This window comes from Carcharodon carcharias, chromosome 10 (assembly GCF_017639515.1).
Source record: "Carcharodon carcharias isolate sCarCar2 chromosome 10, sCarCar2.pri, whole genome shotgun sequence".
NCBI classification, from domain to species: Eukaryota; Metazoa; Chordata; class Chondrichthyes; order Lamniformes; family Lamnidae; genus Carcharodon; species Carcharodon carcharias.
Window position 1 is genome coordinate 94556232 of NC_054476.1, and position 15512 is coordinate 94571743.

Genomic DNA, 15512 nt, shown 5'->3' on the forward strand with positions numbered 1-15512 from the left:
TTTGTGACAGGATGAGGCAACATTGCAACCTCATCAAGGGGTAACGTCTCATTTAAAATATATCTTCAGACACAAAACACAGTGGGTGTGGTTTTCCAGCACCAATACCAGTGGGCATCATTTTGGGTAGGATGGCTAAATTTGGAGTTGTTGTCTTTAATTTCTCTCCAAATTTTCTTGTCCCGCTGTGTCAATACCCACTGGTGTCAGGGCTCGAAAATCCCACCCATTGTGTATTACAGCGGAGGGAGAGCCTTAGTCTATCTAACCCCATGCTGTACCTGTCCTGGGAGTGTTTGATGGGGACAGTGTAGAGGGAGCTTTACTCTGTATCTAACCCCATGCTGTATGTGCCCTGGGAGTGTTTGATGGGGACAATGTACAGGGAGTTTTACTCTGTATCTAACCCCTTGTTGTGCCTGACCTGGGAGTGTCTGATGGGGACAGTGTAGAGGGAGCTTTACTCAGTATCTAACCCCGTGCTGTATCTGTCCTGGGAGTGTTTGATGGGGACCTTTCTTGATTCCAACAACTCTCATATTAATGATCTAAATCAATACACAAAGTTTTGGTATCTAAGTGGCTGGCGGGAATGATTAAGACTGAGTGGTGGTTTCAGTCTGGCTCTGGCCTGGAGCCTGGGCCTGGGCCCTATATTCAGAGCCTAACCCTTACACTAAGCCCCTGAGTTTGGACCTGGATTTGAGCTAGCTCCTCTGCGGAATACTTTATTCGACTGTAGTCAGGAGGTGATTCATCTAGCTTTACTGGCAACATAGTTTTGGAAAGTCATGGATTGAAACTTCTTGCATGGTTAGCTGTTGGATTGCTGAAATTGAGGGAAAGATATGTTTTTCCTCCCACAGAGTTGGCGGTTGTGGGTTGTGGTATTTCCTCAGGTAAGTGCTGACCCCCAGGGCGCTGCCCACAGCCAAACTATAGTCAGTAAGGAAAGGCCTTGTGATTGTCCTAGAATTGGAAACAGTTTTGGTCTCTCAGGTCTAGGGTGCTGTTCACTGGCTCTCAAATGCTGGAGTATTTCGGGACTTCTGTCTGACAAAAACTGCCACGTCGGTCAGAGCCACTGGGTAATCTTGCAGAAGAGTTCCACCATCAAACACTTGCGCTGTGTTCACATCCTTCCACAGGTAGCTGGTTCCTGGCAAGTAGATATCCCTATGGACTCTGCCTTGCTCTGTCACTGGTGCCACCAGTACCTGAGTGTGGGAAACAGATGGGTTACACAGAGTGGGCACTGGACCAAACAGGAATCACTTTGTTCATCCACACAACAGGCCACACTACCTCAAAACTGTGACTGCCTACAAGGGGAGCTTCAGTTGATAAAAGGCAAGTCCAGCAAACCTAGAGGCAGCTTCTGAGGAATAAAGAGACCTCTATATGACGCTAGCAAGTTTCTATCCCAGTACTGTGCTGAGGGAACCAATCTCACACTGCGGCATTATGATTACCCTCAATGATCCAGGGCTCAGCCTGGGGATGACTACTGCTCCCTAACCACTGACCCCAGCTAGAAAGCAGTCACATATGGCAATCAGGCATACACAGGCCCAGGTTCTGCTGTGAAATCCCACAGGACAACCAGCTGTCCATTATTTGTGGGCCTGGTGTTAAAAGAAGCTTTCAATTCAATTTTAACCTACACTAATGCCACTGGCTCGATGGTACTGAGTCAAAAAGACATGGGATCAGTTTCTGTGCATGTGCTGGCCACAGCCAGCTCTATCACCCACCACCTTTTCTTCAATCCCTCTTCTGTCTCTGTGTTGTCAAACAGCTTTCTCAACATCTGCTCCTGGGATGAGCTGCAATTTTCTCCAATTAAACATTGGAAAGATTGAAGCCATTGTCTTTGGCCCCCACCACAAACTCTAGCCACTGACTCCAGCCATTGTATTTGACGGTGTTTCCAATGACATATCCTCTCCATTGCTAAGAGCAGCTGTGGAACATTACACAATCCCCACCCCTGCCCCAGCTGACCTTCTGCTGAAACCTTCATTCATACCTTCTCATCTTGAGACTTGACCTTTCCACCTTCCACCTCTTCTTCCACCTTCAATAAATTTGATCTCATCTGAAACTCTGCTGCCCATATCCTAACTTGCACCAAGTCCTGTTCCCTTACCACTCCCTGTGCTTGTTGACCTACACCGGCTCCTGGTCTGGCAATGCCTTGATTTTGAAATTCTCATCATCATTCTCAAGGTCTCCATGGCCTCACCCCTTCCTATCCCCATCATCTCCTCCAGGCGCACAAACCTCTGAAATATCTGCGCTCCTCCAATTCTGGCCTCTTAAGCATCTGTTATTCTCTTTGTTGCACCATTGGTGGTTGTGCCTTCATCTGCCAGAGCTCTGGAATTCCCTTTCTTAGCCTCTCTGCCTCAATCTCCTTTAAGACACTCCTTCAAAGCCACCTCTTTGACCAAACTTTTGTAAGCCTCCTGAATTTTTCATTTCATGGTACATGGTCAATTTTTGTCTCATTTGCCTCATATGAAGATCCTCCAGATGCACTATTCATCATACTGATGTTCTTGGAGTCAGTTGTAAAGAAGCTGGAACTGACTGTATTAAGGACTGCAAGTTCACTATCACCCTAGGTGAACTTATACCATATATTTCTATTGAGAGAGCTGGACAAGCAAAGGCCAATGAGTAACACTGTTCTCAACTTGCAACTGTGACACTAACATGACCAACAACATACCTCATCACCAATCAGAAACTCATCATCAAGGGTGAACGTTCTTGGGTCATCTGGGCTAACCCACCACACTGGCCGAAACACAGGTTGCCCCAGGGATGCCAGCACTGCTGTCTGTTTCACAATGAGTGGCGCAACAAAAGTCTGGTGTCTGTGTATGTATGACCGGGTCACATTCACAATCTGAAATAGAGAGTGCCATACTAATGAATTTTGATTAATAATCAAGAGGTTCAGGATGTTTATATATAGAATAACAGATGCCCTAGGGTGAGTTACAGGCTGGAATCTAAGCGAAGGGTTCAGGTGGTTTATATATAGAGTAACAGATACCCAGGAGTGAGCTACAGACTGGAATCTAAGCGAGGGGTTCAGGTGGTTTATATATAGGATAAGATATATCTGGGCATGATTTACAGTCTGAAATCTAAACAAGGGGTTTGGGTGGTTTATATCGAGAATAACACATACCCGGAAGCGAGTTACAGACTAGAACCTAAGTGAGAGGTTTGGCTGGTTTATATAAAGAATAACAGTTACTTGGGAGTGAATTACACACTGGAATCTAATCGAGGGGTTTGGGTGGTTTATATATAAAATAACAGATATCCAGGAGTGAGTTACAGACTGGAATCTAATCGAGGGGTTCGTTGGTTTATATATAGAATACCAGATATTGAGAGTGAGTTACAGACTAGAATCTAATCAAGGGGTTCGGTGTTTATGTATAGAGTAACAGATGCCCCAGGGTGAGTTACAGGTTAGAACCTAATTGAGGGGTTCGGTGGTTTATAGTCATAGAGTCATAGAGGTCTACAGCGCAGAAAAAGGCCCTTCAGTCCATCGACTCTGCGCTGGTCAATCAAGTACCTAACTATTCTAATCCCATTTTCCAGCACTAGGCCCATAGCCTTGTATGCCATGGTATCACAAGTGCACATCCAAATGCTTCTTAAATGTTATGAGGGTTTCTGCCTCTACCACTCTTTCAGGCAGTGAGTTCCAGATTCCCACCACCCTCTGGGTGAAAAAATTCTTCCTCACATCCCCTCTAAACCTCCTGCCTCTGACCTTAAATCTATGCCCCCAGTTATTGATCCCTCCTTCAAGGGGAAAAGTTCCTTCATGTCTACCCTATCTATGCCCCTCATAATTTTATACACCTCAATCTCCTCTGCTCCAGGGAAAATAACCACAGTCTATCCAATCTCTCCTAATAACTAAAACTCTTCAGCCCAGGCAACCTCCTGGTAAATCTCCTCTGCAGTCTCTCTAGTGCAATCACACCCTTCCTATAATGTGAATTCCAGAACAGCACGCAATACTCGAGCGGTGTCCTAACTAGCGTTTTTACAGTTCTAGCATAACCTCCCTGCTCTTATATTCTGTGCCTTGGCTAATAAAGGCAAGTATCCCATGTGCATTCTTAACCACCTTATCTACCTGTCCCGCTACCTTAAGGGACTGGTGGACATGCACACCAAGGTCCCTCTGATCCTCGATACTTCCCAGGGTCCTACCATTCATCGTGTATTCCCATGCCTTGTTTGTCTTGCTCAAGTGCATCACCTCACACTTGTCCAGATTAAATTCCATTTGCCACTGATCAGCCCATCTATATCCTCCTGTAATCTAAGGCTATCATTCTCACTATTTAGCACTCCACCAATTTTTGTGTCATCTGTGAACTTACTAATTAACCCTCCTACATTCAAGTCTAAATTGTTTATTTATACCACAAACAGCTAGGGATCCAACACCGATCCCTGTGGAACCCCACTGGACATAGGTATCCAGGCACAAAAACACCCCTCGACCATCACCCTCTTCTTCCTGCCGCTCAGCCAATTCTGGATCCAATTTGCCAAATTGTCTTGGATCCCATGGGCTCTTACCTTCGTTATCAATCTCCCATGAGGGACCTTATCAAAAGCCTTGCTGAAGTCTAAGTAGACTACGTCAAATGCATTGCCCTCACCCACATAGCTGGTCACCCCTTCGAAAAATTCAATCAAATTGGTCAGACATGACCTCCCCTTAACAAAACCATGCTGGCTGTCCTTGATTAATCCCTGCCTCTCCAAGTGTAGATTAATTCTGTCCCTCAAAATCGCTTCCAATAGTTTCCCTACCACTGAGATTAGACTGACTGGCCTGTAGTTCCCTGGTTTATTCCTTCCTCCCTTCTTGAATAACGGTACCACATTGGCTGTTCTCCAGTCCTCTGGCACCTCTCCTGTTTGCAGAGAGGTATTGAAAATTATTGCCAGCACCCCTGCTGTCTCCTCCCTTGCCTCACTCAACAGCCTGAGATGCATTTCATCCAGGCCTGGAGATTTATCTACCCTTAAGCCTGCCAGACCACTTAGAACCTCCTCCCTTTCTATGCTAATTTCTTTAATTATATCACAGTCTTTCTGCCTGATTTCCATACCCACGTTGTCCCTCTCACTTGTGAGCATTGACACAAGGTGTTAATTTAGAACCTGACTTATGTCTTCTGGCTCCACACACAAATTACCACTATGGTCCTTAATGGGCCCTACTCTTTCCCTAGTTATCCTCTTACTCTTAATGGACTTGTAAAATAACTTTGAATTTTCCTTTATTTTACCTGCCAATATTTTTTCATGCCCCTTTTTGCTCTCCTAATTTCCTTTTTAAGATCCCCCTATGCATTCTATACTCCTCTAGGACTTCCGCTGTTTTGAGCCCTCGGTATCTGCCATAAGCTTCCCTTTTTCTCTTTATCCAATTCTGTATGCCCCTTGACATCCAGGGTTCCCTGGATTTGTTGGTCCCACCCTTTATCTTTACTGGAATATGTTGGCCCTGTACTCTCCCTATTTCCTTCTTGAATGAGCCCCACTGCTCTGACACAGAATTAGCTAAAAGTAGCTGCTCCCATTCCACTCTGGCCAAATCATATCTGATCTTATTAAAATTAGCCTTCCCCAAATTTAGAACACTGATTTCTGGCCCATCCTTGACCTTTTCCAGAACAACCTTGAATCTAATGGAGTTATGATCACTATCTGCAAAATGCTTCCCCACTGATACCTCGACCACTTGCCCGGCTTCATTCCCTAAAATTAAGTCCAGGACCACCCCCGCTCTTGTAGGACCTTCTACGCACTGGCTTAAAAAGCTCTCCTGGATGCATTTTAAGAATTCTGCTCCCTCTAAGCCTATCACACTATGACTAACCCAGTTAATGTTGGGGAAGTTGAAATCCACCACTATTACTGCCATATTATTTTTACACTTCTCTGAAATTTGCCTACATATCTGCTGTTCTATTTCTCTCTGACTGTTTGGGGGCCTATAGTACACTCCCAGCAATGCAATTGCTCCTTTTTTGTTTTTCAGTTCCACACATATGGCTTTATTTCAGGATCCTTCTAAGATGTCATTCCTCCTTACTGCTGTAATTGATTCCTTGATCAATATTGCAATACCCCCTCCTCTTTTACCTCCTTCCCTGTCTCGCCTGAAGACCCTATATCCTGGAATATTGAGCTGCTAACCCTGCTCCTCTCTCAACCATGTCTCTGTGACAGCAATGACATCATACTTCCATGTGTTAATTTGTGCCCTCAACTCATCATTATATATAGAATAAGAGATAATCCGGGAGTGAGCTACAGACTGGAATCTAATTTAGGGGTTTGGATGGTTCCTGTACAGAATAACAGATACCAGGGAGTGAGTTACAGGCTGGAAGCTAAGCGAGAGGTTCGGCTAGTTTATATTGGGAATAACAGATACCCAGGAATGGATTACAGACTAGAAACTAATCGAGGGGTTCGGTTGGTTTATATATAAAATATCAGATACCCGGGAGTGAGTTACAGACTGGAGTCTAATCAAAGGGTTCAGGTGGTTTATAATACAGAATAACAGATACCCAGGTGTAAGCTACAGACTGGAATTCAATGTACAACCTTCAAATGTTCACCCAAATGCCCTCAGTTGCCCACCCATCTCACCCCACGTACCCAGCTCTCCCCAAAGGCCCAGGGTGGAGTACTGAATGACATCACGGGTAGGAAGGTCACAACCTGCAGCCAGCGAACAAACAGCTCCTCGTCCGCTAGGAATCCATCCGTCAGTGAGCCTCCTGAAAGGTCAAAGACTACAAAGTAAAAGACAGTCACAAATTTTCCATTTATCATATATTCTTGTTATGGAGTTATGTGGTAAGGTGTCACTCCTAAAGGGAGCAGCTGCTAGGAGTTTGCTGGGGTCTGTGACTGCACCTCTGTTGTGTTCAAATCCTGAACTTTATAAAATTTGCAGGTAGCAAAACTGCAGAGGTGTAGAAACAGTGGGTGAGAGCACAGATCTCCCTGGTGTGGGCACTGAAACAGAGGGTAAGAGCACTGAGACATGAGGGTGAGGGCACAGATTTCCCAGGAATGGATAGTGAGACAGAGGGCAAGGGCACAGGTCTCCCTGGTGTGGGAACTGAGATAGAGGGTGAGAGCACAGGTCTCGATTTTTTGTCATTCATGGAATGTGAGGTTCGCTGGCTGGGCCAGCATTTATTGCCCATCCCTTATTGCCCTTGAGAAGGTGCTAGTGAGCTGCCTTCTTTAACTGCTGCTGTCCATGTGGTATCGGTGCACCCAAAGTGCTGTTAGAAAGGGAGTTCCAGGATCTTAACCCAGCGACAGTGAGGGAACGGCGATGTATTTCCAAGTCAGGATGGTGAGCGACTTGGAGGGGAACTTCCAGGTGTTGGTGTTCCCATCTATCTGCTGCCCTTGTCCTTCTAGATGGTAGTGGTCATGGGTTTGGAAGGTGCTGTCTAATGAGCCTTGGTGAATTCCTGCAGCGCGTCCTGTAGATGTTACACACTGATGCTATTGTGCGTCATTGGGGGAGGGAGTGAATGTGGATGTGGTGCCAATCAAGTCGGTTGCTTTGTCCTGGGTGGTGTCAAGCCAGCCTCTGACCCACTCTTGTAGCCACAGTATTTATGTGGCTAGTCCAGTTCAGTTTCTGGTCAATGGTAACCCCCAGGATGCTGATAGTGGGGGATTCAGTGATGGTAATGCCATTAAATGTCAAGGGACGAAGGTTAGATTCTGTCTTGTTGGAGCTGGTCATTGCCTCGTACTTGTGTGGCGCAAAAGTTACTTTCCATTTGTCAGCCCAAGACTGGATATTGCCCAGATCTTGCTGCATTTGGACATGGGCTGCTTCAGTATCTGAGGAGTCACGAATGGTGCTGAACATTGTGCAATCATCAGCAAACATCCCCACTTCTGACCGCATGATGGAAGGAAGGTCATTGATGAAGCAGCTGTACTTGGTTGGGCCTAGAACACTGAGGAGCTCCTGCAGTGACGTCCTGGAGCTGAGATGATTGACCTCCAACAATCACGACCATCTTCCTTTGTGTTAGGTATGACTCCAACGAGTTTTCCCCCTGATCCCCAATGACCCCAGTTTTGCTAGAGCACCTTGACGCCACACTCGGTCAAATACTGCCTGACGTCAAGGGCAGCCACTACATGTTTGAACCAAGGCTGTAATGAGGTCAGGAGCTGAGTGGCCCTGGCGGAACCCAAACTGAGCATCAGTGATCAGGTTATTGGTAAGCAAGTGCTGCTTGATAGAACTGTTGATGGCACCTTCCATCACTTTATTGATGATCCAGAGATCACTGATGTGGCCGTAATTGGCTGGGCTGGAAATGTCCTGTTTTTGTGTACAGGACATTCCTGTGAAATTTTCCACATTGCCGGGTAAATGCCAGTGTTGTAGCTACACTGGAACAGCTTGGCTAGGGGAGCGGCAAGTTCTGGAGTACAAGTCTTCAGTACTGTATTGCCAGAATATTGTCAGGGCCCATAGCCTTTGCAGTATCCAGTGCCTTCAGCCATTTCTTAATATCATGGGAATGAATTGAATTGACTAAAGACTAGCATCTGTGATGCGAGAGACCTCCAGAGGAGGCCGAGATGGGTCATCCACTTGGCACTTCTGGATGAAGATTGTTGCGAATGCTTCAGCCTTATCTTTTGCACAGCTGTACTGACCTCCTTCATCATTGAGGATGGGGATATTTGTGGAGCCTCATCCTCCAGTGAGTTGCTTAATTGTCCACCACCATTCACAACTGGATGTGACAGGAATGCAAAGCTTAGATCTGATCTGTGGGTTGTGTGATCGCTTAGATCTGTCTATCACTTGCTGCTTGGCATGCAAATAGTTCTGTGTTATAGCTTCACCAGGTCGACACATCATTTTTAGGTATGCCTGGCACTGCTTCTGGCATGCTCTCCTGCACTCTTTATTGAACCAGGGTTGGTCCCCTGCCTTGGTGATAATGGTAGAGTGGGGGATATTCCGGGCCATGAGGTTACAGATTATGTTCGAGTACAATTCTGCTGCTGCTGATGGCCCACAGAGTCTCGTGAATGCCCAGGCTTGAGTTGCTAGATCTGTTTGAAATCTATCCCATTTAGCATGGTGGCAGTGCCACACAACACGATGGCAGGTATCCTCAATGTGAAGATTGGACATTGTCTCCACAAGGACTGTGCAATGGTCACTCATGGACAGATGCATCTGCGGCAGGCAGGTTGGTGAGGATGAGGTCAAGTATGGTTTTCCCTCTTGTTGGTCCCTCCACCACCTGTCGCAGACCCAGTCTAGCAGTTATGTCTTTTAGGACTCGGCCAGCTTGGTCTGTGGTGGTGATACCAAGCCACTCTTGGTGATGGACATTGAAGTCTCCCACCCAGAGTACATTCTGTGCCCTTGTCCCCCTCAGTGCTTCCACCAAGCAGTGTTCAACATGGAGGAGCACTGATCATCAGCTGAGGGAGGGCAGTACGTGGTAATCAGCAGGAGGTTTACCTGTCCATGTTTGACCTGATGCCATAAGACTTCATGGGGGCCAGATTTGATGTTGAGGACTCCCAGGGCAACTCCCTCCCGACTGTATCTCACTATGCCGGCACCTCTGTTGGGTCTATCTTGCCAATGGGGCAGGACATACCCAGGGATAGTGTTGATCATGTCTGGGGCATTATCTGTAAGGTGTGATTCCGTGAGGATCACTGTCAGGCTGTTACTTGAATGGTCTGTGAGACAGCTCTCCCAATTTTGGCACTAACCCCCAGATATTAGTAAGGAGGACATTGCAGAGTTGACAGGGTCAATTCAGAGGGCATTTAAGAGTCAACCACATTGCTGTAGATCTGGGGTCACATGTAGGCCAGACCAGGTAAGGATGCAGATTTCCTTCCCTAAAAGACATTAGTGAACCAGATGGGTTTTTATGACAATTGACAATGGTTTCAAGATCATCATTAGACTTTTAATTCCAGATTTGTACAGCATTGAAATTACAACATATGGTGTAGTGGCACTCAGACACGCATCCACAAAGAACTCCCCTGGGTCTCTGGATTAGCAGTCGAGTGAGAACACCACTATGCCACATTCTCTGAGAGCACAGATCACCCAGGAGTGGGACTGAATCAAAGGGTGAGAGCACAGGTCGCCCAGAAATGGGCACTGAGAAAGAGGGAGAGAGTGAGAGCACAGATCCCCCAGGAATAGGCACTGGGACAGAGGGTGAGAGGGAGAGCACAGATCCCCCAGGAATGGGCGCTGGGACAGAGGGTGAGAGGGAGAGCACAGATTCCCCAGGAATGGGCGCTGGATAGAGGGTGAGAGTGAGAGCACAGATCTCAAAGGAATGGGCACTGGAACAAAGGGTGAGAGTGAGAGCACAGATCTCCCAGGAATGGGCACTGGGACAGAGGTTGAGAGTGAGAGCACAGATCTCCCAGGAATGGGCACTGGAACAGAGGGTGAGAATGAGAGCACAGATCTCCCAGGAATGCGTAATGGGACAGAGGGTGACAATTGGAACACAGAACTCCCAGGAAAGGGCACTGGACCAGAGGGTGAGAGTGAGAGGACAGATCTCCCAGGAATGGACACTGGATAGAGGGTGAGAGTGAGAGCACAGATCTCCCAGGAATGAGCACTGGGATAGAGGGTGAGAGTGAGAGCGCAGATCTTCCAGGAATGGGCACAGAAAGAGAGTGAAATGGAGAGCACAGATCTCCCAGGAATGGGCACTGGAATAGAGGGTGACAGTGAGAGCATAGATCTGCCAGGAATGAACACTGGGACAGAGGTTGAGAGTGAGAGCACAGATCTACAAGGAATGGGCACTGGAACAGAGGGTGACAGTGAGAGCACAGAACTCCGAGGAATGGGCCCTGGATAGAGGGTAAGAGTGAGACCACAGATCTCCCAGGAATGAGCACTGGGACAGAGGGTGAGAGTGAGAGCACAGATCTACCAGGAACGGGCACTGGATAGAGGGTGAAAGTGAGAGCACAGATCTCCCAGGAATGGGCACTGGGACAGAGGGTGAGAGTGAGAGCAAAGATCTCCCAGGAATGGGCACTGGAAAGAAGGTGAGTGTGAGAGCACAGATCTCCCAGGAATGGGCCCTGGATAGCGGGTGAGAGTGATAGCACAGATCTCCCAGGAATGGGCCCTGGATAGAGGGTGAGAGTGAGAGCACAGATCTCCCAGGAATGGGCACTGGGATAGAGGGTGAGAGTGAGAGCACAGATCTTCCAGGAATGAGCACTGGGAGATAGGGTGAGAGTGAGAGCACAGATCTCCCAGGAATGAGCACTGGGACAGAGAGTGAGAGTGAGAGCACAGATCTCCCTGGAATGAGCACTGGGATAGAGGGTGAGAGTGAGAGCACAGATCTTCCAGGAATGAGCACTGGGACATAGGGTGAGAGTGAGAGCACAGATCTCCCCAGGAATGAGCACTGGATAGAGAGTGAGAGTGAGAGCACAGATCTTACAGGAATTTGGCACTGTGTAGAGGGTGAAAGTGAGAGCACAGATCTCCCAGGAATGGGTACTGGGACAGAGGCTGAGAGTGAGAGCACAGATCTCCCATGAATGGGCACTGGGACAGAGGGTAAGAGTGAGAGCACAGATCTCCCAGGAATGGGCATTGGAACAGAAGATGAGAGTGAGAGCACAGATCGCCCAGGAATGACCACTGGGATAGAGGTTGACGGTGAGAACACAGATCTCCCAGGAATGGACCCTGGATAGATGGTGAGAGTGAGAGCTCAGATCTCTACATATGGGAACTGGAACAGAGGTTGAGAGTGAGTGAACAGATCTCACAGGAATGGACCCTGGAACAGAGGTTGAGAGTGAGAGCGCAGATCTCACAGGAATGTGCCCTGGATAGAGGCTGAGAGTGAGAGCACAGATCTCCCAGGAATGGGCTCTGGGACAGAGGTTGAGATTGAAAGCACAGATCTCCAAGGAATGAGCACTGGGAGATAGGGCGAGAGTGAGAGCACATATCTCCCAGGAATGGGCACTGGATAGAGGTTAAGAGTGAGAGCACAGATCTCCCTGGAATGGGCTCTGGGACAGAGGGTGAGAGTGAGAGCAAAGATCTCCCAGGAATGAGCACTGGGATAGAGGGTGAGAGTGGGAGCACAGATCGTTCAGGAATGGGGCCTGGAACAGAGGGTGAGAGTGAGAGCACAGATCTCCCAGGAATGGGCATTTCAACAGAAGATGGGAGTGATAGCACAGATCTCCCAGGAATGACCACTGGGAATGTGGTTGATACTGAGAGCACAGATCTCCCAGGAATGGGCACTGGATAGAGGGTGAGAGTGAGAGCACAAATTTTCCACATATGGGCACTGGAACAGAGGTTGAGAGTGAGAGCACAGATCTCCGAGGAATGTGCACTGGAACAGAGGTTGAGAGTGAGAGCACAGGTCTCCCAGGAAGGGCCACTGGAACAGAGGGTGAGATTGAGAGCACAGATCTCCCAGGAATGTGCCCTGGATAGTGGGTGAGAGTGAGAGCACAGATCTCCCAGGAATGGGCCCCGGATAGAGGGTGAGTGTGAGAGCACAGATCTCCCAGGAATGGGCCCTGGATAGAGGATGAGAGTGAGAGCACAGATCTCCCAGGAATGGGCACTGGGACAGAGAGTGAGAGTGAGAGCACAGATCTCCCAGGAATGGGCACTGGGACAGAGGGTGAGAGTGAGAGCACAGATCTCCCAGGAATGGGACTGGATAGAGGGTGAGAGTGAGAGCACAGATCTCCCAGGAATGGGCCCTGGATAGAGGGTGAGAGTGAGAGCACAGATCTCCCAGGAATGGGCCCTGAATAGAGGGTGAGAGTGAGAGCACAGATCTCCCAGGAATGGGCTCTGGGACAGAGGGTGAGAGTGAGAGCACAGATCTCCCAGGAATGGGCACAGGAAAGAGGGTGAGACTGAGAAAACAGATCTCCCAGGAATGGGCCCTGGATAGAGGGTGAGAGTGAGAGCAGAGATCTCCCTGGAATGGGCCCTGGATAGCGGGTGAGAGTGAGAGCACAGATCTCCCAGGAATGGGCCCTGGATAGAGGGTGAGAGTGAGAGCACAGATCTCCCAGGAATGGGCTCTGGGACAGAGGGTGAGAGTGAGAGCATAGACCTCCCAAGATTGGACAATGGAACAGAAGATGAGAGTGAGTGCACAGACTTCCCAGGAATGAGCACTGGGATAGAGGTTGACAGTGAGAGCACAGATCTCCCAGGAATGGGCCCTGGATAGAGGGTGAGAGTGAGAGCACAGATCTTCCACGTATGGGTACTGGAACAGAGGTTGAGAGTGACAGCACAGATCTCCCAGGAATGGGCACGGGAACAGAGGGTGAGAGTGAGAGCACAGATCTCCCAGGAATGGGCCGGGAACAGAGGGTGAGAGTGAGAGCACAGATCCCCCAGGAATGGGCCCTGGATAGAGCATGAGAGTGAGAGCACAGATCTCCCAGGAATGGGCACTGGGATAGAGGGTGAGAGTGAGAGCACAGACCTTTCAGGAATGGCCACTGGAACAGAGGGAGAGAGTGAGAGCACAGATCTCCCAGGAACGGGCCCGGAATAGAGGGAGAGAGTGAGAGCACAGATCTCCCAGGAATGAGCACTGGGACAGAGAGTGAGAGTGAGAGCACAGATCTCCCTGGAATGAGCACTGGGATAGAGGGTGAGAGTGAGAGCACAGATCTTCCAGGAATGAGCACTGGGAGATAGGGTGAGAGTGAGAGCACAGATCTCCCAGGAATGAGCACTGGGACAGAGAGTGAGAGTGAGAGCACAGATCTCCCTGGAATGAGCACTGGGATAGAGGGTGAGAGTGAGAGCACAGATCTCCCAGGAATGAGCACTGGGAGATAGGGTGAGAGTGAGAGCACAGATCTCCCAGGAATGAGCACTGGATAGAGAGTGAGAGTGAGGGCACTGATCTCCCATGAATGGGCAATGGAACAGAGGGTGAGAATGAGAGCGAGGATCTTACAGGTATGGGCGATGGAACAGAGGGTGAGAGTGAGAGCACAGATCTCCCAGGAATGAGCACTGGGATAGAGGGTGTGAGTCAGAGCACAGATCTTCCCAGAATGAGCACTGGGATAGAGGGTGAGAATGAGAGCACAGATCTCCCAGGAATGGGCACTGGGACAGAGGGTAAGAGTGAGTGCACAGATCTCCCAGGAATGGGCATTGGAACAGAAGATGAGAGTGAGAGCACAGATCGCCCAGGAATGACCACTGGGAGATAGGGTGAGAGTGAGAGCACAGATCTGCCAGGAATGGGCACTGGATAGAGGGTGTGAGTGAGAGCACAGATCTCCCAGGAATGGGCTCTGGGACAGAGGGTGAGAGTGAGAGCACAGATCTCCCAGGAATGAGCACTGGGATAGCGGGTGAGTGTGAGAGCACAGATCTTTCAGGAATGGGGCCTGGAACAGAGGAGCAGAGCATGAGCACAGATCTCCCAGTAAAGGGCATTGGAAGAGAAGATGAGAGTGAGAGCACAGATCTTCCAGGAAAGTACACTGGGATAGAGGTTGACAGTGAGAGCACAGATCTCCCAGGAATGGGCCCTGGATAGAGCGTGAGAGTGAGAGCACAGATCTTCCACGTATGGGCAATGGCACAGAGGGTGAAAGTGAGAGCACAGGTCTCCCAGGACTAGCAACGGGAACAGAGGGTGAGAGTGAGAGCACAGATCTCCCAGGAATGGGCCCTGGATAGAGGGTGAGATTGAGAGCACAGATCTCCCAGGAATGGGCCCTGGATAGAGTGTGAGAGTGAGAGCACAGATCTCCCAGGAATGAGCACTGGGATAGAGAGTGAGACTGGGAGCACAGATCTCCCAGGAATGAGCACTGGGATAGAGGGTGTGAGTGACAGCACTTAAATTCGCGGAATGAGCACTGGGATAGAAGGTGAGAGTGAGAGCACAGATCTACCAGGAATGAGCACTGGGTTAGAGGTTGAGAATGAGAGCACAGATCTCCCAGGAATGGGCACTGGATAGAGGATGAAAATGAGAGCACAGATCTCCCAGGAATGGGCACTGGGACAGAGGGTGAGAGTGAGAGCAGAGATCTCCCAGGAATGGTCACTGGAACAAATGGTGAGAATGAGAGCACATATCTTCCAGGTATTGGCGATGGAGCAGAGGTTGAGACTGGGAGCACAGATCTTCCAGGTCTGGGCACGGGAAGAGAGGTTGAGGGTGAGAGCACAGATCACCCAGTAATGGGCCGAGGATAGAGGATGAGAGTGAGAGCAGAGATCTCCAAGGAATGGACCCTGGATAGAGTGTGAGTGTAAGAGCACAGATCTCCCAGGAATGGGCCCTGAATAGAGGATGAGAGTGAGAGCACAGATCTCCCGGGAATGGGCTCTGGGA

General features: G+C 48.9%; 1 protein-coding gene across 1 annotated transcript in view; it reads right to left on the reverse strand.

Moving 5' to 3' along the window:
- Positions 1-916: 916 nt before the first annotated feature.
- The window catches only part of si:ch211-236l14.4 (SITS-binding protein), a 1411255-nt gene continuing 1396659 nt past the window's right edge, over positions 917-15512 (reverse strand). Inside the window, exons 10-12 of the mRNA XM_041196805.1 lie at positions 6730-6851; positions 2735-2914; positions 917-1217 (exon numbers count right to left, since the gene is read on the reverse strand). Coding sequence (XP_041052739.1) covers positions 1014-1217; positions 2735-2914; positions 6730-6851 — 506 coding nt within the window. The 3' untranslated portion in view covers positions 917-1013. The remainder of the gene's footprint in view (positions 1218-2734; positions 2915-6729; positions 6852-15512) is intronic.